The sequence below is a fragment of the Lissotriton vulgaris genome, chromosome 12 (assembly GCF_964263255.1).
Source record: "Lissotriton vulgaris chromosome 12, aLisVul1.2, whole genome shotgun sequence".
NCBI lineage: Eukaryota > Metazoa > Chordata > Amphibia > Caudata > Salamandridae > Lissotriton > Lissotriton vulgaris.
This window is the reverse complement of record NC_141700.1, coordinates 473034205-473059381: the sequence shown is the minus strand read 5'-3', so window position 1 is coordinate 473059381 and position 25177 is coordinate 473034205. Positions and strand designations below refer to the sequence as shown.

General features: G+C 43.2%; 1 protein-coding gene across 1 annotated transcript in view; it reads left to right on the top strand.

The window, feature by feature from the left end:
- Positions 1–25177, top strand: part of LOC147676795 (zinc finger protein 10-like) — a 455065-nt gene that overhangs the window by 111887 nt on the left and 318001 nt on the right. Inside the window, exon 3 of the mRNA XM_086945221.1 lies at positions 10770–10862. Coding sequence (XP_086801347.1) covers positions 10770–10862 — 93 coding nt within the window. The remainder of the gene's footprint in view (positions 1–10769; positions 10863–25177) is intronic.

Here is a 25177-nt window from a genome sequence, read left to right as displayed (position 1 = left end):
TTTAAACATTTTGAATGTTCCATTTAAAGTTACAAAATTTTTCTCACCACTTAATTTTTCAAACGTGATGCTGGCTTGAAAATAATTTGTTAAAAAAACTTGTTTTTTAAAAAAGTGTGGAATTATATATTTGACATATTTTCCCGAATAGATAAAAAAAAGAACAATGTTCTTATCTTTTAAATTTTTTCCTCCAAAAAGGTCAAAAACTTATTATAAAATTTTGAAACAATTCTTTTTCATTTTGAAATTACAAAATCGTTACTTTAATACATTTTAAAAGTAAAGCATTCTTCTTTGCTTTTTTAAAAAAAAATTCCTTTTTTTCTGTACTTTTTCAAACAGAAAAATTTCAATCTTGCAAACAAATCCATCTTCCTTTGCGAAATTCTTAGGCATTCTTCTTTTTTCTGAAAATCCTTCACTGCAAAATGTGACGTTCACAACCTGTAAATTAATTTTTCAAGGTTAAGTAACATCACAACCTAACTGCATTTTTTCTCGCTAACTAAATTTAATTTTATCATCTTCCAACAAAACCGTCTACGAAACCCAAATTCATTGGCATTCATCTTTTTATGAAAAATTCCCTTAAAAAACAATTAGATGTTGACAACCTGTAAAAGAATTTTCAAGGTTATGTAACATCACATCCTAACTTGTTTTTTTCTCGCTGACTAAATCATTTCATATTTCAATCAATTCAATTCTTTAAAGCAACACGCAAAATAAATCCTTTAAATTCCTGGCTTATGAAATATGAAACAAAAGCAACCAATCAAACCCCTTTTACGAAAATATCAACAATTTAATCTAAATGTATCTCTCTTCGATTTTCACACTAGCAATTCCAAAAACCAGTTTTCATTTTAACAAACCAAGCCAAAAGCAATCATTTTTCAAAAATCACATAACTATCCTATTACTCTTCTACAAACTTTCAATACCAATACATGTCTATCTCTACACAAAACATTTAACGTTCAAAATGTTTTCAAATAATTTAACAGTAACTTATTTTTCTATATTTACCCATAACTTTATTCATAACATAACCCGACGAAGGCATATACAAGTAAAATGTTCGGCGACATGTTGAATTCAAACACAATACAACTATTTTTTAAAACCGCAACCTCTCCTTATCCTTTCATTACAATATATATACTTTTTTATCTATGTTTTACTTTAAATAAAGTTATAAAAGTTTCCTACCTTGAGAGCAGATCAGCTTCCTGCTGCTTCCAGCAATCGATGCAATCCAAGATGGCCGCTTACGTCGACGTTAACGTAACGACGTGATCAAAATCTAGCAAGATAAAAAAAGGACTATTTATTTAACTTTTATTGTATTTATCTTTAAATGTATTAAAAATATTATTTGAAAAGTTAAAATGTTACAAAAATATTGAAAATGTAAATAAAAATATATATTTTTTATACATTTTTTATACAAAATAAAATAATATAATTTAAAAAACTCATGGTCTTTCTACTTTTATTTTGATTAAATGTAACGTTTTAAATTATTGTATAAGTACTAAAAATTATGTTTATTATCACTTACCAATATGCTAGTCTTGTTTCCATCTTCTCCATCCTGCTTCTGTTGTTTTTCGACCTTAAAATTCAGCTCCACGGGTTACTATAGAGTAGTCATTGAAATAAATGAAGGACTAAAGCCTTCATTGTAATCAATGTAAAACCGTGAGAAAATTTCTAAAAATACATCTAAAAATATTCCTTTCAATTTTTAAAAATGCAAAATATTTTAAAACTTATCAAAATAATAACATTATTTTTTAATAACATTTTTATCATTCAAAATAAATATTTTAAAAAAAAACAAATTTTAAATAAAAAAATGTCCAGAATATTACTTTATAAAATAAAAAAACTAATATATAAAGCTAATTATATATTTTTTTAAATTATATTTCTTATATTAAACATTACATATTACATTTTTTAAATTAAATTTTAAGAAATACCTAGAAAAAAAGATAGAATAAATATATACATTTTCTAAATAAATACCTGAGTATTAATACTTCTATTAATATCCATTTTTCCAACGAATATAAATATAATTTTTTTTTCAAATGTTATTATTTCCCAAAAAGATAACTGAATATATAAACATCAAATGAAATACATTTTACCAAAATTAAATCTTAATATTTAAAAAACTAAAATAAATATAATAAATATAAATACTTATTTTTTAAATCCATAATTTCCATCTGAAAATTAATAATAGTTATTTTTTTAAATCAATATTTCCAATATTAGAAATTACCAGAGTATTATTTAAAAAAATAATATATTTTTTAAAAATAAAAATAAATATTATTTATATTAAAAATAGTAAATCCAAAAAATAAATTAAAGAATACCTGAGTAAATCTCCCCAAAAAAATAATGTTTATTAATATAAATTCACGATATAAAAACATGCGTTGTAATAGCACTTGCGTTGTAACAGCATGCGTTGTAAAAACATGCGTTGTAATAGAACTTGCGTTGTAATACTTACGTTGTAATAGCACTGCGTTGTAATACTTGCGTTGTAATGTTGTAATGTTGGTGAAGGCACGTGTAGCAGCCTGATATGTTTCATCTTCAGTTACCCAGTGCCTCAACTGAGCGTATTGCATCCCCGCTTCAGGAGTGACCCGAAACTCCTCTTTACAGTGGGCAAATGACTTGAGGGAGCCCCCCTCAAACAGATCCGTGAGCACCCTGCAGTTTCCCTGCATCCACGTGCCGAAGGCGCCCGTGCGATGAGCTGGTGTAAAGGACGGATTTCCCTCCGTCAGAGTGGTCTGCAGTCTTTACTGAATGCCTTTTGTAGTTTCATGTCTTCCCGTGATTTAGCCATTAATAACGCTAAATCATTATGCAGGTGGGGCAACGTTCCAAGAAACGATATCCCTTTATGGTAAACACAGAGAAGGTTCCCCTGACCACAACATTCTCTTACTTGGGAGTCTTGTTTGACAACCAATTAGAATGGGGACCATTGCTGCAAAGTAAAAGAGGGGAGATAATCCGGACAAACGCTGCCATACTCAACTTTGCAAACAAAAAATGGGAAAGTGCCCAATTGCTGCATTACTAAAGATTTACCTGGCTAAAAGCGTTGCAGTAGGAAGTTATGGCAGCGAACTCTGGGGATATGTGGCAGCCGAGGGGTGGCTGAAAATAACTTCTTAAAACAGCTCCTGGGGGTACCAAACGGAACATCTAACTTTTTAGCTCATGAGGAAACCAGTACACCCTTCATTGGAGACATCATACCATTACGGCCCATAGTATTTTGGCTAAAATGCTGGTAAAACAAACACATGGTCCTAAATCACCAGCTTTTAAAAGAAGGACTGTCTTTGGACCACATGCTCAATATTCCCTGGCTGAAATACCTAAAAGGCTGTTTCTTTGCAATAGGGTGTCCGGAGCTCTTTTTAAACCCAGACTCGATTGTTAATGCAGATGTGGACTTTTTGAAAAAATCATTCACATTATTGAAAAAACTCAATCGAGAGGGGGTGGAAATGGTAAAACCCAGCGTTCGCAGTTATGTGATGCTTATTAACAAGGTTCCGATTGGACTATTTTCACCTTTTACTAGCTTTTCCGAGGGGCTCCCACAGAGGACAAGTGTTAGCGTCCTGCGGCTGCGACAATATGTCTCCGCAGGACTTGGTTCACTTTCTATTTATTTGTCCTCTTTATGATGCACCCCGGAGGTCCTTTTTAAAGCCTCTTCTAAAAAAACTGAATTTTACCCAGGTTCGCTCAGCCCTCTGTTATCTGCAAATGTTGAAGCCGGAAAGCACCCTATTATTGATTGGTTTTTTAAAACTAGCTCTTAAAACAAGGAACTTAAGGGAGAACTAGCGGTCTTATACATTTTTACTGTGATTATTATGGTTTCTCCCTAGTGGCTATCTGTCTATATTTGTTACTTTTTAAATGAAATGTTTTTATATAATGGACTGTGTTTATAATTATTGATTATGTTTTAAACATGAAATATATTAATTGTGGCATTGTTGCTTTTATGGTTTTTAATCTGTAAAACAGAATAAAGTATTTCTGACTGATTGACTGATCCGTCAGCACCCTGCAGTTTCCCTGCGTCCACTTGCCGAAGGCGCCCGTGCGATGAGCCGGTGGAAAGGAGGGATTTCCCTCTATCGGAGTGTGCGGCGAGGGGAAGGTCGTGAGGCCCCTGCGCACCGCTATCTTATCCCAGATCTCTAGCACCGTTTTCGTGGGTACCGCCATATAAGCACTCCGAGAGCACGCCGTCCTATGATGCCACGCAACGTCCCAGATGGTACGGCCAGTCACCGCCCGATCCATATGCAGCCACCCATTCTCGCTTTCAGTGACTCCCCATTCCACTATAAAGCGGAGGTGTGCTGCCCAGTAGTAGTCCACAAGGTTAGGGCTGGCCAGCCCAACCCTGTCACGCGGTGCCATCAGGAGCGTCTGGGAGAACCGAGGCCTCCTTCCCCCCAAATAAAATTTGTGAGGTCCCGCTGGAGGCCTCGTATATAGTGCAGCGGAAGGGATGTGTGGAGGCATTGGAATAAATATAGAATTTTGGGGGGATAGACATCTTGATGGCATTGAGTCTGCCCAGCCACGACGGTACAAGCGGTTTCCACCTCCGTAGATCATCAAGAACCGAGCGCCGACATTCCCGCCAGTTTACTTGCGTCCACTCATCCAGAGAGGGGGTCAACTGAAGGCCAAGGTAGCGGATGTGTTGGGTTGCCCATTGATATGGGACAAGCTGCTCCAGGAGGGGTATTTCATCTTTCAGAATGGTGAGGTTGAGGGCCCAGGACATATTGTGATTGATCTTCAGGCCGGAGGCCTTTTCGAATAGGCACAGCACTGAGTGCAACTCCAGGAGGGATTCTCGAGGGCTCGTAAGCGTAAGAATAAGGTCGTCCGCAAACAGCACCACCTTGTTCTCGCGGAAGGCTAGGGGGATACCATGGATGCCAGGGGTCCTCCAGATCATTTCCGCCAAGGGTTCTATCGCAAGGGCAAATAATAATGGCGAGAGCGGGCAGCCCTACCTGGTACCCCTGTAGATGGTGAACGGTGCCGCGAGTTTCCCATTGACTCAGATCCTGGCCTGCGGAGCAAGGTACGGCGCCATGATCCTGGTGATCATTTTCTGACCTATCCCCATCTTATGTAGAACCGCTCGCCAAAAGGACCAGTCCACCCGGTCAAATGCCTTCTCCGCATCCAGCGATAGAAGGCAGGCCGGTATCTTCCAATGGTGCGCTTTGCCCACAAGGTGAGCAACCCTGCGCACATTATCCGCCCCCTGCCGATTGCGGATGAAGCCGACCTGGTCCGGGTCCACCAGGCCCGGCATGTGGGGGTCTAGCCGTTTCGCCAGCAGCTTGTTGTAAATTTTTAAATCGGTGTTTAGCAAGGCAATTGGGCGTTATGACACACATAGCGTAGGATCCTTTCCGGGTTTCAGAATCAAGGCTATCTCCGCCATACCCATATCGGGGGACGGCCCTACCTCGTCGGTGAAGGAGTTGTACAACCAGAGAAGGTAAGGCCAAAGCTGAGCTTGGAACATGCAATAGAAGGACAGAGGAAGACCATCCGGTCCCGGGGTCTTCCACCGCGGGAGCTCCCGCATGGCTGTTGTTATCTCCTCTTGAGAGATAGGGCCCTCCAGAGACTACGCATAGTGCGGGTGTAGCGGCGTCCCCGCATAGTTTCCCAAGACCTCCTCCACTATCTCTGGGGGCGGCGTCTCCTCCTGATACAACGCTGAGTAGTAAGCCCTAAATGCCTCACATTTATCCCTCTCCGCCGTAGCCCTCGTCCCGTCCGGCAGTTGGACATTGGCGATATGCGCTTTGGCCGCACTTGCCCTCAGCCGTCCCGCCAGTAGCCTCCCCACCTTTTCCCCTCCTTCGAAATATGTTTCAATGCCAGTAGGGATTTCTCCGCCCTGTTAGTATGCAGAAGTCTGACCTGCCTCTAAGATTGGCCAGTCGCCTCCTCAACTTTAGGGAGGTATGGCCCTGATCCTGCAGCTCTGCTTTCGTGATATCTCCCACCAGTCTGTCTTCCAGCGAGCGAGCCTCGTGCGCACGTGCAATCGAGAGGGAGGTGATATGACCCCATATCGTGGCCTTGAAGGCGTCCCATACCACTAAAAAGGGTGTCTCCGGCAGGTCGTTACTAACAAAGTAGGAGTCAATAGCATCCCTAATGCTTTCTAAATCGGCTGCATCTCGGAGAATACCCGGTGGCAGGCGCCACCTTATTTCCCGGGTAGGGCAAGTGGCCGGGTCCTGCAGGAGCAGCTCAACATGAGCGTGGTCAGAAAGCGAGATATCAGACATAGTGACCCAAGTATGTCTCGGGAGAGGGCATGGGAAATAAATAGATAATCAATACGGGAGTACGAGCGGTGTGCATGAGAGTAGAACGAGTATTCCCTCCGGTCTGGGGAGTGTTAGCGCCTTGCGTCCAACAGCCCTAAGTCCGTTATCTGCTTGCGCAATGCCAAGGACATAGCCCCTGCTCCACTAAAGGAGTCCTCGCTGCGGTCCACATCTGGGCTCCAGACTAAGTTGAAGTTCCCTCCCAGGATTAACGAGGGATCTCCTTGCGGCACCTGCTCTCGCAGGAGATCTCGGAGGTAACGGTCCTGTGTCTGGTTAGGGGCATATATATTACATAGGGTCTAGCGGTGCCGTCCAATCTCCACACTCACTCTAAGGAAGCGTCCATCCCCACTCCGGAAGGGCTTGCTCCCCACCGCCTGATGCCAGCTCTGCACAATATTGCCACCCCTGCTGTCTTAGTATCTGCTGCAGCCCAAAACTGAAGAGGGTACTTAGGATGTGCCATGTGCTTAGTGTCCGCCTGCAAAAGATGTGTCTCCTGTAAGAATATGATGTCAGGGCGTTGCTGAAGGAGATAGTGCCACACTTGCCTCCGCCTATTAGGGGAATTGAGGCCCTTGACATTGAGCGTTAAGATCTTCGGGCTAGGCAAGCTTGTCGTCATAATAGGGTCCAATCAGGGGCCACCCACGCCCCCCCCACCTCGCGCCAGCAGTGCTCTATAAACGCAAGAAATGCCCACTAGTATAGTCCCCATATCACGCCACAGTACGAACCCCCCCGCCAAGCGCTCTTAGAGGGAAGAAAAGAGAGAGAAAAAAAGGCCAGCAAGAAACAAGAAAAGAAAGAAGAGATCATGACGACGAAAAGCGACCAAACAGGCCACACATCCTCGAACAACAATGTCGGTCAACGGGGCCATATTACACTGTCCCAAGTACAGGGTATCCTACACCCTAGGGTTTGGATACTCTCTGGGATGTCCCTCCCTTAGGGACAGCCGCCGGAGGATCAGTGCCGGCGGTCCCGCTACTCGCCCCCAAAGAACGCCATCTCAAGCACCGCAGTCCCCACTGCCGCAGCTGGTGCATCGCACTCCGCCTCGGGAAACCAGCAACTCTCTCAGGGCCTGCAAGCTGCGGGACAGCAGGGCGGGCCTCAGCGCGGGAGTCCCAAGATGGCGGCTCCTGCCTCGGGGCCTCTGTTCACCCCCGGCCGTCCGCCCGCGTCTTCGCCACAGATCGCGAGTCCACTTCACTGCAGGTGGCCCAGGTGAAGGCAGTCAGCGCCCACTCCCAGGATGGCAGGTGAAGCCCCCCAGCTCCGCAATAATAGCTTAGGCAGGTGGCGGATGTCGGGAGCCCCTCCAAGACACGTCTCACCACATCGCTGGTAAGACCACACCCCCCATTTCATCCTTTTGAGGCTGATGAATTTGGTACTGTTAAAATAAGTAAATGTAACTCCTCCTGGTAGCAGTCCCTAAAAAAGCTATTATCGCGGTTGGCCTTTTTACACAGACACCCTGTTGATGTAAGCAAAGTTAGCAATACATTGAAAGTTCCCTGCATGGCTCGCCAGGTTTTCCCATTTCCCTAGACTCAGACTGTCCCTTAATATGTTAAACTTGCAAACGTTTACATTATTGCAGAGGGAAAGATGTGTGGGCGCATTTCAGACAGCTAATGAAATTCTTGATCCTTTCCTAACCATATCTGGCCTGGTGTGAGTACTGAAACCACTTTACCTTTCGTCTCAGGTTAATGACTTGAGACTGAAGGTTCTGCTGCTTTCAACATCATCAAGAACATATGTCTTCTGCAGCACCTCCTGAAGCCTCAGCAAGCAAGGGGCAGCACTCATGTTTTTTGCATTCCAGTCTTCTGAAAGCTGAAAGCTTCTTCGAAACGTGTGCAATGGAGCACAATGTATGACTTTTCCATCTAATTCTTCCAAGTCAACTGTTACTGTCAACTCCCGCCAAAAGCTATATATTCTTACAAAGTTTGGTTGCTTGATGTTTTTAATGGATGCTGATTACACCCGGATCATCTGAAGTTTGAAGTAGAATTGGGTCACATATTGACATGCTTTGGCTCCTGTATATAAATACTGATATCATTCTGTACACTGCATCATCTGTGTTCAGAAAATTCTTCTCAAGGTACAGAAGTCAAATATGCTGGTCCTATGTCCATCTGGAACATATTCTGGGGCCAGCACTGACACCACCCTAAACAATTTGAGCAAAAAAGAGATATGAGAAATAGAGGTTGTAGTGTACAGATAGAGATATAGTTATTACCATATAGTTACAAGTTGTGTTACTATAGTATAGAAGGAGGTTCTGGCAGGGGTAGAGACTGAAAACAAGGAAAACAGTGCATGTCCTCGTAACATACGTACCCAGGGAGACTCCCCCGACAGATGTATATCAAACCTTACAGTATCACAGGTTGAGAGCTAGCTATCCCTGAAGTTTATATTATTTAATCAAATGTGTTGTAACCTTTAGTTTAATTGAAACCAGGTTGGTTCCTCCCTGAACTAAGCTTTTTTGTGTCTCTACCCCTCCCTATATAGCAGTACTTCTAAAGGTTGCTAAATCGTAGGGATTATATACCTACCGCTCTACAATAGCCTTTGTTATTGCAGCGATTGGGGCTGCGTTACTCCTAAGCATGCTCTAACCAATGGGTAAATGCTCCTATGGGCCGACCCCACTTTATCAGTAGTTCCTGTTTGCCTTGCAGCAAACATGCCCACAATGAGCCATGTGCCAAGGCATTTTCAAGACAGTAAAAGTGTTTGGCAACACTACAGTTGTGCTGTAAGGGATAGGTGTATGTGTGTGGGAAGTATATACTATGGTAATCCTAGTGTCCTGAGTTGAGACATTTAGCAACTTGACTGGATACACAAAAATTGTCTTGGCATCCTGTTCTCTCCCTTACAATGTGCCCCAAGTGTTATATTTGAATCCAGAGTCGAATGTCTGATAGGCCAAAAGCAGGGTCCTTCAGACACCGGACACAAGAATTGTTTTGGCATCCTTTTCCATCTCTTTCAAGTGTACCCCTAGTGTTTACATGTGCCTCGACAGACCTGACAGACACTGTGCTGTGAAAAGGACACCCACAGCCCCTACCCTGCATATTCTGAGGATTTCCGAGGAGTCACCTCTGCTTATTCAGGGCAGCCTACTGTTTGCTCCTGGAAGGCATTTCAAGGCTTTTTCACACGTATTCCAGGCTAATCAGTGGCTGAGCAACTACTGTATCACCAATGCAAATTAGCCTCCTGGAACGTCAACCAGTGAAAAGGTTGCGTTCTTAAAGTTATGTTTCCTTGATATTTATTTAAAGTTTGACTTCACCATGAAATTGGATTTTTAAGAATAGTTGTTTCATTATTTTGTAGCTGGTTCCATTCCAGTAATGCAATACTAGTATTTTTATCTGTACTCTGGTTTTCTACATAGGACAGCTGGACCTGCCACAATGAAAATAGCTTTTTGGGTTTTGTCACTGTGTGGACATGGCTAAATTCATGTTCTAAAAGGGAGTCTTCTCCTTTCAAAAAAGGATTACTTTGACAGGTTGGGCTGCTGGTTTCGAAGTGCAGCAGTCAGTCTACAATGGTAGACCTGAAACCATATTTGCACTAACACTGCAGTGGAGGGTGCAACAGATACTGCAGTCCGCTAGTGGCAATTTAACTTCCAGGCCCTGGATATTCCTTGTATCATGTACTAGGTACTTAAAGGTAAGTTAATTATACCAATTAGGAATATTCCAATTCAACCATGTTTGCATGGAGAGCACAGGCACCTTACTACTGGTTAACAGGGGTAAGGTCCACAGTGTTCTAAATTCAGCAAAAATATTGGGTCCAGCAAAAGATGAAAAATGTGGACTGACCACGAAGAATAGGGGAATTTTCTACTGTTGCCTATATCCCCAGTACCTCTGTTTATGCTTAACTCCTTGGAGTCTACACCTACCTATATACTAGCACCTCTGTCTGTACCTTTCTACCCATGCCTAGAACTCAGGACCTCCGCGACTACCTACACCTTTGAACTTGTACCTTTGCCTAAACACTTCTACCTCTCCCATTACCTATATGCTAGTACTGCTTTCACTTGGTACTTGTGCACCATTTTTCCTGATCTGTTAATTATTCAAATAATTTGAGGAAACTGGTATTCTTAATTTTGCAAATTTACCATAATGCAGTTTATTAGTAAGCGATTGTTGGGCCAATGTGAACATGTTTTTTCTTCAAATTCAGTTTATACTAATTCTAGAACTTACTCAAGAAACTGGGTATTTAATAAAAACAAATGCTACTTATTTTTTACAGGACCTCTTATTGCCACAACTGTCTTTTCACTAAGAGCTAAAGAGAAGCAGGAGCCATATCTCTCAGCTAACCTGAAGTCGCAACAAATACATGGTAAAAATTGTAATCAAGTGAGATGCCCTTGAGCTGTGAATTTGACATCAATGCTTGCTTTATCTTCTCACAGACATCACAGATCCCATGTCCATGCAACACATAGGCATGCCTTTGTGCATAAACAAAATGTTTTCTTTAGTGTGCATAGTGACTTGAATTTGGAAGCAAATATGTAGAGAGATACCGCAGGAAAACCTCAAGATTTTTGATTTCAATGATATTGTTTCTTGTACTCCAGGTAGCTGTGAATTGATCTCAGTGGGGTGACACGCACTGACCAAAAAGAGCCTCATTCTGAAAACAGTGCTCTAATTTTTGTGACAAATCAGTGGCCACTCTGTGATAGGCTATCATAATGTCTTTTCTCACTTGTTACCTGGCTTGAAGTTGGGGGTGGCGGGTCAAAATCACCCTTAAACAATCCTCAGGCTCAGAAATCACTTAATTCGAACTGTGTGTTCGAAGGCATGTGGGCTGCTGAATTCATATCTTAGCATAGATCGCCACCTAGTGTTGGGTCCGAATGTTTGCACCTTGTTGTCTTGTTAGAGTCTTCGAAGTATCACAAGATAGGTGACTCCTCCCCTGGTCTACAGTGTGCATGGGCATCTTCTCCATTGGGAGTTCCGCCATTGGGTTCAGATGCACTTTGACAACTCCAACTTCGGGACCGAAGTTTTCCAACTTTATAAGGCTAAAAACCTTATACTTTCAAAGGTATTGTTTACGCTCTGTATCCCTCGACTCGACAATTCTTTCCATCTATCTGGGAGTCGACGCGGGCCGTTGGGCCTTTTCGACGCCATGTAGGCCTCCTGCCGATGGAAAGAACCCCGTTCAAAAGATGCCCACAATGTCGATCCAAGTTTCCACATAGCGATACGCATACAGTATGCAACAGGTGCCTATCTCCGGAGCACAACGAAGAAAACTGTCCAGCTTGTGCCCAGTTCCGGTCGAAGAAAACTATCCGAAACCGAAGAGCTGCTCGACAAGAGATGCAGCGACAGGCACCTGAACCGGAAAACATTTTCGACGACGAACATGAACTCCAAGAGGCAGCGGACTCCGACCTGGAGCTAGTCACAGTAGAAGACCAGTCGGACTCCAATGACGACATCCCACCGGGGCAAACCGTGAGTACCAAAGCCCCTACCATGCCTCCACCTCCAGACAAGGCTCTGGTCAAAGCATCGCCTAAAAGCCTTAGCCGCGACCGAAACACCGCTTCAGTAGCCCTGCCTTCCGGCTCGGCTCTGAAGACCTTACCCAAGCCTTCCGGTACCCCAGGACCGAGCAAAACACTTCCCAAGCAGGCCGTCGACTCAAAAACAGCCGCAGATCCGAGAACGGGCACCGACATTAAAAAAGGCCGTCGATCCGAAAAAGACCGTCGATCCGAAAAAGACTGTCGACCCAAAGAAGGTCGTCGATCCAAAAAAGACCGTCGACCCAAAAAAGGTCATCGACCCGAAAAAGGGAATCGACCCAAAGAAAGTCATCGATCCGAAGACTGCCACCGAGCAGAAGAAGGCTGTAGAACCGAAAAAGGCAGTCGAACGGCAAAAAAATAGTCGAGCCGAAAAAACACATTGAGCCGAAAAAGTCTGTCGACCTGAAAAAGACCGTCGAACCGAGGAAGGTTGTCGAGTCAAACAAGGCCGTTGAGCCGAAAAAAGCTGTCGAGCCGACAAAGGACGTTTAGCCGAAAAAAGCTCCACAAAAAAATAAAAACAAGCAAGCGCCCGATCCAAAAACATCGGCGCGGAAGCCACAGACAGTGGAAGAAGAACTTTTTCATCTTGATCCAGTGAGCCCAGACCAAAATAGACTGTATATAGAACCTGATACAGGACATATATCAGTTTATAATAGGAACAAGAGAAGACTGGACACTGAAGCTCCTTCTCCTGTTCCTCCTAAGAAAAAGGACTTTGGGACATCCCCTTCGAGACCTTTCACACCTCCTCCTTTCACTCCTAACATGCCTTATGTTCCATATTCTCCTCCACCTCCACATTCTGATGAGGTAGAAGACATGGGTGAAGATCCTCAACAGGATTTTATAGACCCTGATGATCAAGGAAACCAGGATCACACATGGGACGATCAGAATGACCCTGATGACTCATATGATACACAACCCATACCCGATCCCTCGCCATACCCCACAAAGCCATCTCCTACTGACGACACTGTAGCTTTTAACCAGCTAGTTGACAGAGCAGCTCAGTATCATAGCGTACAAATGCACACTGACCCTATAGAGGAGTACCTATTTAACACCTTCCCAACATCCGAGAAGAGTGTACGTATACTCCCTATGCTGAAGGGAGTACTAAAGCATGCACCAGACATTTTTAAAAACCCAGCTAGGGCGCATGTCTTCAATCCAAGAATTGAAAAAAAATATAAACCAGCCCCTACAGACCCCTCTTATATCAAGTCTCAGCTACCACTAGACTCTCTAGTTGTATCCAATGCTAGGAAAAGAGCAAATTCGCAAACAGGTGATGCCCCCCCTCCTGACAAGGAGTCAAACATTTTAAAAGCCTCAGGGAAAAGAGTGACCTCTCAGGCAGAAAATACCTGGAGATTTGCCAATACACAAGCCCTCCTAGCACGCTATGACTGAGCACACTATGATGAACTGGAGGGATTATTACAACACCTACCAGAACCCTATAAGGCAAAAGCAAATGACCTAATACAGGAAGGGAAATTCATCACTGACACATCCATAAAATGCGCCCTTGATGCACTAGTGTGTTGCTACGCCGGCATGCATGGCTCTGCATCTCGGGTTTTAAAAATGAAGTGCAATCTACCATACTCAATCAACCCATTAACCAGGATTTCTTATTTGGCCCTGCAGTTGATACCATCTTAGAAAAGATGAAAAAAGATACTGACACCGCTAAGTCCATGGGTGCACTTCAATTTCAACAGTCTAGGAGCTCCTTTCGACACTCCTCTTTTCGAGGCTCAGGCAGAGGCAACACATCCCAAACCTCCTCATCATTTAAAAGTACTACACAAGGCACCTTTAATAAAGGCTTCAACAGAGGAGGTTATAGAGGGAACAATAACAAGGGCAGAGTACTTGGTGATAATAACACCAGAGCCTCCACCGCCAACAAACAGTGACTTGTTCACACTCCCTCCAGACCACTTAACACCAGTCAGAGGCAGAATAACACAATTCCTACCAGTCTGGAACGCCATTACGACAGACAAGTGAGTGAGACAAATTATCCAGTGTGGTTACTGCCTGGAACTCACTTCTACTCCACCCAACATACCGCCCAAACACAGCTGTTACAACAAGAGGTGCTATCCATGCTGGAAAAGGGTGCCATAGAGCCAGTCTCATTTCAACATTGAGGGACAGGAGTATACTCTCTATACTTCCTCATTCCCAAAAAAAGACGGATCCCTCAGACCAATATTGGACCTCAGACCTCTAAACCAATACATACTCTCAGAGCATTTCCATATGATCACTCTACAACAAGTACTCCCACTACTCCAGCAAGGCGACTTCCTTGCTACATTAGACCTCAAAGATGCATACTTTCACATCCCTATACATCCAGCTCACAGGAAATACCTCAGGTTCACAATAGAAGGTCACCACTATCAATTCAAAGTTCTCCCCTTCGGGGTAACTACAGCACAAAGGGTTTTTACAAAATGCCTAGCAGTAGTAGCAGCACACCTCAGAAGGCAACACATTCATGTGTTCCCCTATCTCGACGATTGGCTCTTAAAAGCCAACTCATAAGCACAGTGTGTAAGCCATACGTCTCAGACAATCCAACTACTGCACAGTCTAGGATTTTCCATAAATTACCAAAAATGACATCTGAAACCCTCCCACATACAACAATATCTGGGAGCAACAATAGATACCTCAGTAACGAAGGCATATCCAAATCCAGCCAGGATAGCTAACATACAGTCTCTCATTCAAAGATTTCAGACACAACTCTCCCAGCCAGCTCGAGTGTTCATGCGGCTAATAGGCATGATGGCCTCATGCATATTCATTGTCCCTCATGCCCGGCTTCACATGCGTCCCATACAGGAATGCCTAGCACGGCAGTGGAACCAAGCTCAAGGACAACTAAAAGACCTAGTGTTGGTAGACAGTCGCACTTACAACTCTCTGCAGTGGTGGAACCCACAAAAACTTTCCAAGGGGCGACTGTTCCAAGAGCCAGTTCCACAAGTAGTATGAACAGCGGACGCAACACTGACAGGTTGGGGAGCCCATCTCCTTCAATACACAGTCCAAGGTCTCTGGACAGTCAAGCAAAAGACACTACATATAAACCACTTAGAGTTCCTAGCAGTATTTCTAGCAATGAAAACCTTTCAGAAATACTTTTACAACAAGGCTGTGTTAATCCGGGCGGACAACATGACAGCCATGTACTACATCCAAAAACAGGGAGGGACACACTCTCTGCAGCTATCTCATCTCATCTAGCACAGAGCATATGGAGGTGGACAATTCCCCCCCAAAAAATTCTCCTGGCAGAACACCTCCCAGGAATAGACAATCAGATAGCAGATCTACTAAGCCGACACAGTCAACAAATACTCAAGTTCTCCAACCATTCTTCCAAAAGTGGGGACATCCAGAGATATATCTGTTTGCCACAAATGAAAACTCAAAATACCTGTACTTTGCCGCCAGGTTCCCACACCCGTTGTCACAAGGCAATGCGATATGGATGAACTGGTCAGGCAGATTTGCATACGCTTTTCCACCAACCCCACTGATTCCATTAGTGGCACGCAAACTAAGGCAACAGTCACTCACAATGATCCTGGTTGCTCCCACATGGGCAAGACAGCCATGGTACACGACGCTCCTAGAACTCTCAGTAGTTCCTCACCAAAGACTGCGCCTTTCGCCACAGTTGCTAACACAGAACCATTGAGAAATCAGGCACCCAGATCCCAATCAGATGAACCTAGCGATCTGGCTCCTGAAATCTTAGAGTTCGGATATCTTAACTTTCCTCCAGACTGCATGAACATTATCAAGGAAGCAAGGTGCCCCACTACCAGAGCATGCTACGCAGCTAATTGGAAAAGATTTGTAATTTTTTGTAATAATAACCAAATCAATCAATTAGATGCCTCCATTCAAAACATAATCTGTTACCTGCTACATCTTCAAAGATGTAATCTAGCATACTCATCCATAAGGCTACACCTTGCTGCTATAGCAGCATATCTTCAAAACAGACAACATGTGTCCCTGTTCAGAATACCACCTATCAAAGCTTTTATGGAAGGACTTAAAAGAATTATCCCTCCAAAGCATCCACCTTCACCAGTCTGGAACTTAAACATAGTACTTACCGGACTCATGGGACCACCCTTCGAACCACTTCATTCATGCGAACTACAATTCTTAACATGGAAGGTGGCATTTTTAATTGCCATTACCTCCCTCGGGCGAGTGAGTGAGCTACAGGCACTAACAATTCAGGAACCCTTCATGCAAATACACCACAATAAGGTAGTGCTTCGTACAAACCCTAAATTTATGCCAAAAGTTATCTCCACTTTCCACATCAATCAGTCCATAGAATTGCCACTTTTCTTTCAAAACCCGCAGTTAGTGGCTGAAGGAGCTCTACACACACTAGACGTTAAAAGAGAGCTCTGCTATATTACGTTGACAGAACAACATCATTCAGAAAGACAAAGCAACTATTTGTTGCCTTTTCACCACAACATAAGGGTAATCCCATTTCTAAGACAGGAATAGCCAGATGGATAGTTAAATGCATTCAAGTATGCTATCAAAAGGCAAAACGCACTTTAACAGTTCCCCCAAGAGCCCACTCAACGCGCAAAATGGGGGCATCCATGGCTTTCCTCAGAAATATTCCCCTAGAAGACATATGTAGGGCAGCTACATGGTCTACCATACACACTTTCACTAAACACTACTGTGTTGACGTGCAAGCTAAGCAACAAGCTGCTGTGGGCCAGGCTGTCCTTAAAACTCTTTTTCAAACCACTGTGGCTGGTACAGGCGACCACCGCTGGAGGAGAAACTGCTATACAGTCTATGCTAAGATATGAATTCAGCAGCCCACATGCCTTGAACGGAAAATGCTACTTACCAGTATGCATCTGTTCTTGGCATGTAGGGCTGCTGACATTTATATCGCCCACCCTCCTCCCCGGTGCCTGTCACAGCTGCAGGGTTATCTTTTTACATACATTTACATGGTGGTCTCTTACTTTCCTATACTCCATCTTTGCCACAATGGCGAAAAACAATCTGAAGATGAAGAAGATGCCCATGCGCACTGTAGTCCAAGGGAGGAGTCCCCTATCTCGTGATACTTCGAAGACTCTTCCAAGACAACAAGGTGCAAACATCCGGACCCAACACTAGGAGGCGCTCTAAGCTAAGATATGAATGTCAGCAGCCCTACATGCCAAGAACAGATGCATACTGGTAAGTAGCATTTTCCTTACAGATCATAAAATTTCATAAATATATAATTAATACATTTTCAGAATAATAATATAATGTTCTATTAGAAACGATCATAAAAACAAATAAAATACTTATAATTTATTTCGGAATATTGCACAGTCTCCTGGTCTTTAAAGAAAGGCATAAAAAGTATGCAACGCAGTAACAAACAAAATGGTCAGACGGCATTTTCATTCATTCAAGAGGCTTTATTCGAGAATTCTCATAAAAGCATGTACATACATAAATAATTTAAAACATTATTAAATTCATACCTCATGAAATATACAGACAGTTAAAAATCCAGAAGAGATAAAATAAAAACACAGTACCCAATACATTTGTGTAAAATAATTCTAAAATTCTTGTGGTTATATGTATCCTAAGAAATGGAACTCTGTCTAATGGACCAAGCCCACCCTAAGAATTTGGCTGTTGCTACACTTAGTTGGAGACTGGAGCTAGTGCAAATAATTCTCATAGCTACGGAACTGCTGGGAGTGCCTAAGTTTTTGCAGGCAGGTGCTAGCCAAATGCGCCGAGTTGCCGCATAGGCTTCGCAGGAAAACAAGAAGTGCCCAATAGATTCCTTTGTAGCACCACAGGCAGGGCAGGAATTGTTGGACAGGCCCCTCCACCTCCCTGTTAAGGACCATAAAGGGAGGACACCTATCCTCAATTGAAAGAAGAGTTTCCTATCCCTTGGTTTAGTTATAGTATCCCAAAACAGTTCTAGCTAGTGTAGGGAGGGGCTTAAATTCCAGGAAACGACCCGTCATAGAATCAGCATCAGATTTTCTCCATGCCTGCTCAAACACATAGGCCCAGTACAACTCCTTAATTGCTTGTTTGCTTGGGAAGGATGTTTCTGCAGGGGTATCCCATAACGACTTCAGCCCAAGCACGCATAGCAATGTCCTAAGTTTACTCAGCCATTGGATCTTATGAAAGACATCAGCATTGATCACTGCTACAAAGCCCGCTACATAGTGCTTTAGTTCTGGCGTAGTCCAAAGCCGCCTCCAGTATAAAATCGGGCGCAACCTGGCTAAATCACTTACTGCCTTCCTTCCCAAATCATATCTAAGGGGGAGTAAGGGTGTACTTTTGGGGAGGCCTGCTAATGTCCTAAAAAACATATTCTCAGACATCTGAATTGAGATAAGGTTAACGGATCCCCACAATTCTGCACCATACAGTGCGGACCCCAGCGCTTTTGCTTCATACACCTGTAAAGCTGGTGCAATAGGTTTAGACTGGGATTTTCTGTGCTCAAGCCCAAGCACTCCAGTTACTTGCCTATGCTTGAGAACAGCCAGATCAATGTGCTGAGCCCATCTTAAATCTTCAGTTATATATATGCCAAGATAGGTAAAGACTCTAACTGTATCTAAGGGTCTTTGGTTTAAATGCAGCTTGGCTCTAACACTACGATGAGGGTTAAAAAACATAAGTTTCGTCTTTGTTACATTGACTTCCAAGCCATTATTCTTACAGAAGTTGTCGAAAATGCAGAGGGCACTTTGCAGACCACTAGGAGTCTTTGACAAAATCAGTGTATCGTCGGCGAACATCAAGATCGGAATCTTGATGCCCGCCAACGAGGGTGCGTCCACATTAGCAGATAGCATTCCTGCTACCACCCCATTAATGAACAATGAAAAGAGCAGAAGGGCCATCGCACACCCTTGTCTCACACCCCGTTCAACTGGAAAGTCATCAGTAGTCTCACCCTGCTTGCCCCACTGAATTCTGGCGAAATTCGCCTCATGCAACCGCATGGCCATGGTCAACAAGTCATCGGGCAAACCCAGGCTCCTAAGTTCAAACCACAGCTTGGACCTAGGCACCAGGTCGAAGGCAGCCCGCAAATCTACAAAAGCAGCTTACAGGCTGCCACCGCCCAGTACCACAGTCTTCCACCGTACCAGAGTGAATCGAAACACCTGGTCCATTGTGCTGGTAGCCCTCCGGAACCCTGCTTGAAAGGGGGATAAAGCATTATGCTCATCAACCCATTCCATTAGTCTATTTACCACCATCCTCCCCACGACCTTTTGAGTGGTTGCTATCAGGCTAATTGGCCTATAGTTACAAGGCGATCCCCTGTCTCCCTTCTTAAATATGGGAATAATAATTGCACCCCTCCAACTAAGCGGTACCGGTGCACCTTGAGCGACTGCATTAGCAAGGAGAAGGATGTATCTGCCCCATCTACCTCTATCATTAATAAAAAGGTCTGCCGGGACCCCATCCATACCGGGGGCTCTACCCGAGGACACTGCACTTAGCGCCAACAGCACCTCCTTCAAGTTAAAAAATTCTTCTTTGGGGTAGACAGCCTTAAACCCGTCCATCCCCCTGCCAGGGTTAGTTTCCGCATATTGGGTTTTAAAATATTTAACCCAGTCCTCTTCCTGGACATTGTTATCCGGGGAATCTGGCTTGCCACCCCGTCCCCATTTAACAATACTCCAAAAGAGCCTGGAGTCCTTAGAGCCACATGCTTCCAGTAGCTCATTCCAGTGCATCTCGTCCCACTCCTTTTTTGCTAATGCTATGCAATCTTTATATTTCCTTCTGGCAACACGAATTGCCGCCAGCTCCCTGGCCTTAATAGCGATGCGCAAAGCATGCCTTGACTCCCTGCACCTTGCATTGTACCACTTTGCAGTTCTAACTTGAGCCCTACTGGTATTGCTAACTACCCTCTGGAAATGTGACTTGATAGTTGCAAAAAGATTGTCATGAATCGTTGTCACTTCCTGCAACCCCTGGTTAGTATTAGCAACCTGCTCCAAGGCCTCGATTGCTCTATCCACCTCCATATTTATGTTAGCCATAGAATCCTGGTTAGCTAGTACACGAGGCCATTTTAACCGACGTGTATCATTGGTAAGAGCCGGTAAGGGGAGACCACTCCACTCTGTACGAGCATTCCCATTGGGCAAGGACCACCATCTATGACAGATGCACAATGGGTTGTGATCACTTTCCAACCTATGCGTGACCTCCATATCATTAACCTGCTTCCATATTTCCAAACTGCACATAACGTAGTCTATCCTACTCTTACTCCTACCATTGTCAAAAGTACAAACCCCCTCCCTATCACTCCTGGTTCTCCCATTCAACGCACAGAGGCCCCTCTCTGGACAAATGGCATTTAGGGAAATGAAATCGTCAGACCAGCGTTTTACTGGGTCCAAATCAATTGGAGGAACACCCCAATACCTATCCTCTTCAGACCCCATACGATCTTCACCTATGTTTAGCGGTTCAAACGTGCGGTTGAAGTCACCTGCAATTATGATATTATTAGCCAGGTAATGTGCCTCTATGAGAACAGACAAGGAAGCTAAAACGTCTGACTTTCCTCCCTTGCAGCCCCTGGCATATACATTATATAAGTCAATGCACCCTAGCGGACCCAAATCCATGTTTAGAAGTTGAATATCCTTGCTCCCAGTCTCTATAACTCTTATGTTAAAACCCAGACTTTGCCGGATCCAGATCGTCGGACCTCCCATTGGTCTACCCTTGAGGCCCTTGGTAGCAGGTATAGAATAATTCAAATAGCCCTGGAGGAACAAAGATTCACACAACCATGTCTCCTGGAATAAACATATATCGTAACCAGTGACAAAGTTAACCCAATCCTCCGACTCCTGTTTATGGCGCAAACCCGCAATGTTCCATGACATTAAACTACCTGCTCCTTCCCCACCTATGATGGAGGCTTCCCTATCTAGAGCTAACAGGGGAGCTGGCGCACCTGTGGCTGGAGTTAGACCTATGCTGTCTACAAAGCCAAGCTCCACAACCATCTTAGCCTCCCCCCTGCAAATACTATCATGTTGGATGGTAGGGTCATGGTCAATGTTACGGGCAAGCTGCTCTAATCCAAGTCAATCCAAGGCATTTTCAAAAAGGACATTCCTTGACGACATTGTCTACATTTATATTTGCGCATTATTGGCAGTATAAGCCTTTTACGATGATCTAGGTAAAGCTTGCAAGAGAAAAAAATATGTATGTTGGATTGTGAAGACACCCATCATATGGGCAAAGTGGTAAAGCTTGAATAGAAAAAATTACCTGATGGGTGTCCCAACATACAGCGAATAAGGTTTAGCCTAAACCTCAATAATGTAAAACTATGACATGAGTTTGTCACAGCCGTCAGATATGTAACTTGCCCCTCATTAGGTAACAGCCCCTTGAGATGAGCTTGTACCATATATTTAGTACTGTTCATTCCATTTCTTATTTCTGCTATATGATTTAAAAAGCGAGCTTTAATTCCATATTTTGAGGTTCAGGCAGGTACTTGGTGTTTCAAAGATAGTTTCTAAACCTAAGAAAATCAAGTTATTTTTAACATACAGTAACTAAGGGATCCTTTGTGCATGTTCCAGTGCGAGGAAGTCCACCATGAGCTGCTGAGTTAGGTTAACAAGATTTCTTCTCCAGATGGAATGCCGCAGAAGGATTGGAGCCAAGGATATCTGATCTGATATGTAGGGAACATTCAGTTCAAGATGGCAATTCATAATTAGAGCAACATTTTGGGAGATCCACCGGTTTCTTCCAGAAAGTATCTTCTATGGATTACAATGCTGCATTGTTAGTTAGTCCCCACACACCAGCTCTATATGTGGCTACTGTAGCGGACTTGGCTAAATATACTTTTTTTTTACAATGTCTAGGGGTTTCATGCCTAGGTTTTTGGTAAAAGAAAATAGAGCACCAATACTTTTTTCTAGCATTAAGCCCCTATTTCTCACCATGTGGGACCATGATAGCATTCTAACGAATGTCAGCCCTAAATAGGAGAATGTTTTTTCTGAGCCATTCTACGACTTGCTATATAAAAAGATGGCACTTTCTTCACCTTAAGCCCAGTCGCTAGAATAAAAGATTTTGATTCATTAGTTTGTAGATTTAATTTTGCATAAAATTTGCTGATGGATCTAAAAGCTTCTGAAGCGCCTGGCCAGTACGTGTTATTAGGACCGCATCATCTGCGTCAAGGATTATGGGGATGCTGGCTTCATTCATCTTTGGGACATCCAGAGTTAAATCTAGCAGGGGAGCATCTACTCCGTTAGTGTAAAATGAAAAAAGAAAAGGGCCAAGAACACACCCCTGTCGAACTACCCTATTCATAGAAACCACCTGGTACACTCTCCCTGCTTCCCTTAACAAACACAGGCCGCAGCCTTAGAATATAGCTGTCTAATAACCGAGATATTAGCCTCATCAATCCCCATCTCTTTCATAATTCTCCACAGGTCATGGTGAGCAACACAGTCGAAAGCTGCTGATAGGTCCATAGATAGGTCCATAAAAGCCAGGCAGAGCTTGCCTTGTTTAGCTTGTGTATACCTTGCAATGAGCAAGCTCAGATTTAAGCACTGGTCCTGGGTACCTTTTCTCTTCTTAAAACCATATTGGGTTGGGATCAAAACATTAATAGTCGCTGATTCCTCTAATCTATTCATTAGAACCCGTCCACTAAGTTTAGCCGTACTATCTAGGAGTGAAATTGGCCTATAGTTGTTTGGCTCAGATTTGTCGCCCTTTTTAAATATCGATGCTATAATAGATTTTGACCCTGATTCCGGCAGGCCCGCATTAGCTACCACGTTAAAAACATTAGTCAAAACTTGGCCCCAAAGGTCCGGGAGCTCTGAAAAGAAGTCTAATGGAGTACCATCCGGGCCCGGGCCTTCTTATTTGTGCATTGGGAAAGGGCTTCTCTTATCTCTAAATTATTGAAAATAAGGACAGGGTTTAAATTAGGCCATTATTGTTCATGGGCAAATGCCTTCCCTTGCTTCCATGACCAAATATTTTAGACAAATGGGCCAACCGTGATTCTTCGTCCACATGACTATCTAGGTTGGGGTCTGAAGATGCTTTTAGGAATGGAGCATTAATTACCTTCCAAAACTCCCTGGAATTTTTTCTGGTGGAGGCCTGCTGAAGTTGATCCCAGGCTTCCTCCTTCCATGTTGTTAGTCTAGCTTTCCTTGCTTCTTTAAACAGTTTACGGGAAAGCTTGACCTGCACCCCATTTCTTGGTTCAATTCTAAGGGTTTTATGTAGATTTGAAAGCGATCTCATACAATTTTGATCAAACCACCATGGGGCATTTGGTTTGGCAGCTAAACCATTTTTTGTTAGGTTGTTTTTTACCTCATACAAAATTTACTCCAAGGCAGTAACAGCCCTGATTGGATCGTTATTCATTTTGAGACATGTCATAATTTTGTTGTATCTATTTGCGACTATGAAAGGGATGAGTTTCTCCTTATCAATTTTACCCCCTTTTAAAACAATCTCATTTTTCCTTGTTATAAGAGGTTTTATGTGTTTTATCTGTTGAATGTGTATCTCCTCCCAGACCAAGCCGCAAGATATAGCCGTATAGTCACTGAATCTAGTAAAGGTGACTTTATATCAGTAATGGAACTTTTGAAGGATGCTGGAGCTATTAGAAAGTCAATGGTTGAACCCTGGGACGTAGAGCCCAAAGTTTTTTGTAACAAGTCTGAGGTCTCAGTAAAGGGATTCATTATTTCCAAGTCTTTTATGATAAGGAGTCTATTAAGTGCATCACCATGCGAGTTATGGATAAAACGCTCAATGACTTCTCCTTCCTTATCAAATAATCCACATGTCGGCTTGGTTGTAAAACGACAGCTATGCAAGTTAAAATCACCCACTCATAAAATACTAGATATATTTTTACAGTTGTTGAGTAATATATTTATTTTACCTTCGAGTAAGTCTAGGACTTTTGCCATCTCACCCCCAAAGTAATTTATTAAAGGTGTTCTATTACCCCACGGACCAGTTAAATTTAATATAATATGGGCAATCATTGCAAAAGGACAGGACATGACATTTGAGGGTATTGTTTATCAGTGTCATGATGCCATCCTTCGCTCAGCCTGATCTTTACAAAATAGCCGGGGTATGGAAGGTGCAATAACCATCTGTATGAGTGGGGTCTATTTTCCAGGTCTCCTGTAGATGATTACATTAAAAGTGGTAATGTAGCGATTCCATGTTTGATCAAACAATTTTGTGCCTAACCCTGCATTGTTCAATACAGTCATCGAGATCTGATCAGTTTCCTCAGTGATTTACAAAGGGTACTCTAACCCTTCTTTAGCACAATGTAAGGAGATATTAAGAGGAGCCACCTTCGTTATCTATCGTATGCTTCCAGATCTGCCAATGCAGTGAAATGATTGCTAATTGGTAAAGGGTTAGCAATTTGCCTCAAAGGAGGTTGGTGGATCATTAGGTGGGGGAGACTGACAAAGTCCCTGGATCCCTGTCCCCTAGGGGTTTGAATTGTTGGTTTGTAAGAAAAAGCCTGACCGCAAAACATACATCTGAGACCCAGATGTTGAGGCCTTAGGTCAGGGGTTCCCAAACTGTGCAACGTGGCTCCCTGGGGAGCCGTCAAATCTAGCCTGGGGAGCCGCGCACCAAGCACTTTATGCATTTAATGTTGAAGGGGTTGTTGGCTTCAGCTAAACTAATTAGACTAAAACATATGATGTCGATGATTTGTAAGTGACATGCCTAAAGTTGTAAACGTAGTGCTAAATTGATGGCATCTCTAGGGATATGACCTCCATATTTCACTGGATCCCCAAATTCCAACACTCCCAAAGTAAGGAAAAGATGCATTTTACACCAATTCAAGTTATCAGGAAAGTACAGTTGCCTGTCTTTCAAACACACTAAGTAGTATTAAATATTGACATTTGTACTTGAATCA